At 45.8% G+C, this 3,237-nt stretch overlaps 2 protein-coding genes across 5 annotated transcripts in view; both read right to left on the reverse strand.

Moving 5' to 3' along the window:
* The window catches only part of NXPE3 (neurexophilin and PC-esterase domain family member 3), a 58,515-nt gene extending 57,294 nt beyond the window's left edge, over positions 1 to 1,221 (reverse strand). For all 4 annotated transcript variants that reach the window (XM_019648323.1, XM_019648322.1, XM_019648321.1 and 1 more), the window contains exon 1: positions 1,114 to 1,221. The gene's annotated coding sequence lies outside the window, so the exon portion shown is untranslated. The remainder of the gene's footprint in view (positions 1 to 1,113) is intronic.
* A 205-nt stretch (positions 1,222 to 1,426) lies between these two features.
* CEP97 (centrosomal protein 97) overlaps positions 1,427 to 3,237 on the reverse strand; it is a 49,857-nt gene continuing 48,046 nt past the window's right edge. The window contains exon 11 of the mRNA XM_019648326.1: positions 1,427 to 1,540. Coding sequence (XP_019503871.1) covers positions 1,427 to 1,540 — 114 coding nt within the window. The remainder of the gene's footprint in view (positions 1,541 to 3,237) is intronic.

Here is a 3,237-nt window from a genome sequence, read left to right on the forward strand (position 1 = left end):
CTGGTGAGCTCTCTTCCTGCCTTGTAGATAAACACCTTCTCACTGTGTTCTCATATGACAGGAGAGAATGAGAACTGTCTGGTGTCTCTTCCTCCTTTTAAAAGGACACCAATCCCAATTGGATTAGGGCCCCACCCTTATGAACGCATTAAACTTTCATTGCCTCTTGCTGGGAGAGGCAGTCTTTTGTGCAGTCTTGCATGCACGCAGCCTTGGCCTGGAGCACTTCCTTATCAAGAGATAAGAGAGTCCTCACAACTGGTCCTGGGCTTATTGTTTTATGTGGGAAAATCCTTCCCCATTTCAGACCCAATGGGTATTCCTTCCTTCCACTTAAAGAGACACCAGAGACCTCTCTCACCACTTCTACCATGTGAGTACACAGTAAGAAGATGGCCATTGGTGAATCAGGAAGCTAACTCTCACCAGACACTGAATCTGCTGGTGTCTTGATCTTGGATTTCCCAGCCTCGGGAACTGTGAGAAATAAATTTCTGTTGTTTATAAGCCACCCAGTCTATGGTATTCTGTTATAGCAGTCCAAATGGACTAAGACACACTATACAGTCAGAACAGTTTTCCACAGTTACTTAGGTCATCTCCCTTTTCCTACCCCCTTAAGTGAGTCTATGCCATACATGTGTAATACAGTTAGATTCATTTATCATAGTCTACACTCCATCCTTAGGTCCCCTGACATCCTAGTTGAGATTCTGAAGGTTAAATTTGCGTAGAGTAAAGCTTCAGTCTTTTTGTGTACTGTTGTATGGGTTTTGACAAATACATAGGATCATGTATCTGCAACCACAGTACCATACAGAACAGTTTCACTTCCCTAAAAGTTCCCACATGCAGCCCATCCCTCAACTCCTGACAACCACTAATCTGTTTTCTCTATATATAATGTTGCCTTTTCCAGAATGTCATATAANCCGTGCCCTCCGCGGCTGCACCTCCTCCGCACCAGGACTGGGACGGCGACTCCGGAGCCGGCGCGCGCGAAAGAAGAGGCTTGGAAGCCGAGAGGAGCGCGCGAAGTGTCGGGCAGTCGGGTAGTTCGGCCGGCAGAAGCCCGGTCCCGCGCCTACACCCAACCCGCAGGTCCGCACTCACCTCCAGGTCCCACCGGCCGCTTTGCGTTCTTCAGCGGCTGGAAACTCGGACACCCGTCAGCCGCCCGTCAGTCGCCGCCGCTCAAGGCCGCCTACCCGCTGCTTCCTGGCCCCGCTACTTTTACTTACCCCCATTCTCGGCTACGATTGGTCGAGCTCCGGGGGAGGCGGGGGGAAGACGCTGACTGACATGTCAGCGCAGGCCCAAGCTCAGAGCACAGACTGGAGGATCAGCGGTTGGTGCTCCTCTGGCTCGGCTCCGGTTAGACCCCAAATACCAGGTGTCCCGCGGCTGTCGCCCTGTGGCCTGAGCTCTAGGCCTTCTTGGGGCCCAGTTTCTTGTAGCCTTCGGACGTCAGGGTTTCCCCAGGGAGCATCCGTTTTAAGGCTTTTTTCTTGTCAGCGACGTGACCAAACTGGAGATGCTCCTACTTGGGCAGTATTTCAGTGGAGAAATTTATTGTTCCCTGTACTAGAGAAACATGATTTGCCAGGCACAAGCATGGAGACGACTGGTCCTCGAATCCTTCCTTGCTTGCAAGTTAGTCGATTTATTCCTCTCTATGAGCCCTTGAAATGGCCCTGTTCCTTTTATCCTCCATGTACAAGACATGGGTCCACTGGCAAAAACGCCTGAACATATTTTTTCCCCCCAATTATGGGTTATCCTATTGTGGACACTGTTCTAACTAGTAGAACGTCCACAGCAGCTGTGTGAAATTCAGGAACTAAGAGGAGTCCTCAGGAGGCAGACAAGCCCTTGCTCAGGAAGCTGAAAGGGACAACTCAGCACTCTGAGCACAGTGGGATGAACAAATTTATCCAAGCAAAATGCAGGTTCTAAAAGTAGACCTGACCCCTCATCACTATTATCTCAAGGTTGAAAAATAATAATTAATACAAATTATAACTAACATTAATTATTTTTACATTTATTGAACACAAGGGACTCTACATGCTACTTAAATCTTTTTATAGCAGGACTACATGCATGGGTGACCAGACTCGTGAATGAAATAAAAGGACGTTCTACATAGGGCAGTCTCTTCTGAAGAAACCATTTCATTCTCCCTGTTCCTCGAGGAAATTCAGCCTTCCAGGGCCTCTTGTAATCATAAAAAGTGGTTTCCATTTCCTCTGTACCTAATGATGAAGAGCCCCATATTCTGATTAAGTCCTATCTCCCAGTAGATGGACTCCCAGCCACCTACCTTTCACAGTTCGGCTGTCTGGCAAGTGACAAATACTTAAACAGGACATGCTGACTTCTAGGTCATGGTTTTGGACTGCGTTAGTTAGTGATCCTTATTAATCCCCATTCACACAGGCAGTCAGAATACTGAGGAATTTGGGTGCTCTTACATATATTTTGCAATCATTATAGCCACAAACAAGAGTGGCTGGGACCAGAGAGACCTGTCCATCCTACTAGATTCTTAACAGATCTCTGACTACAAAGTCATCACACTCCCAATACAGAATTACTATAGTACAAAGAATATGTACTTTTGGACCCTAGCCTGCCTGAATATGATCCATACCTTTGCCTCTTACTAGCAGTGCCATCTTAGGCAAATTATTTCTCTGAGTTCATTTCCTCAACTGTAAATTAGGGGCAACACTGCCTGCACTTAGGAATAAATGAGATGACAAATGAAAAGTGCCTAGCATGGTGTCCCAGATCTCTTCCTCTTGAATTTCCTATCTCAGGTTATGACACAGCATAACAAATTTCTAAACATTGCATATATGATCATCTAACTTTGAGAGCTGGGGGAAAAAATGAGAACATAATGTTTGTATGTTATGATACAAAACTAAAGGAACTGGTCATTTCTGACCTGTCTGAAAAAAAAATGATTTAGATGATAATGTTACTAAACTTTTTTCTCTAAACAAAACAAAACATGGGTCTTAAGGTTAGATCAGCAAAAGCAAATTAAACCTGTTCCTGATGCAGCTAACTTGGGGGATATTCACCAGCAAATCTAACTCCATCTCTGGCGCCAGAAGCTTGGGGCACAAGCATCCCTGAGCCCATGTCGGTTCCCAATTTAGTTCCTTTGTTTCCTCCATTAAAACAAGTGACTAAAATTTGCGCCCCAAGAACAATCAAACCATTGTT

This window comes from Hipposideros armiger, unplaced genomic scaffold (genome assembly GCF_001890085.2).
Source record: "Hipposideros armiger isolate ML-2016 unplaced genomic scaffold, ASM189008v1 scaffold_125, whole genome shotgun sequence".
In the NCBI taxonomy this organism is placed as follows: domain Eukaryota; kingdom Metazoa; phylum Chordata; class Mammalia; order Chiroptera; family Hipposideridae; genus Hipposideros; species Hipposideros armiger.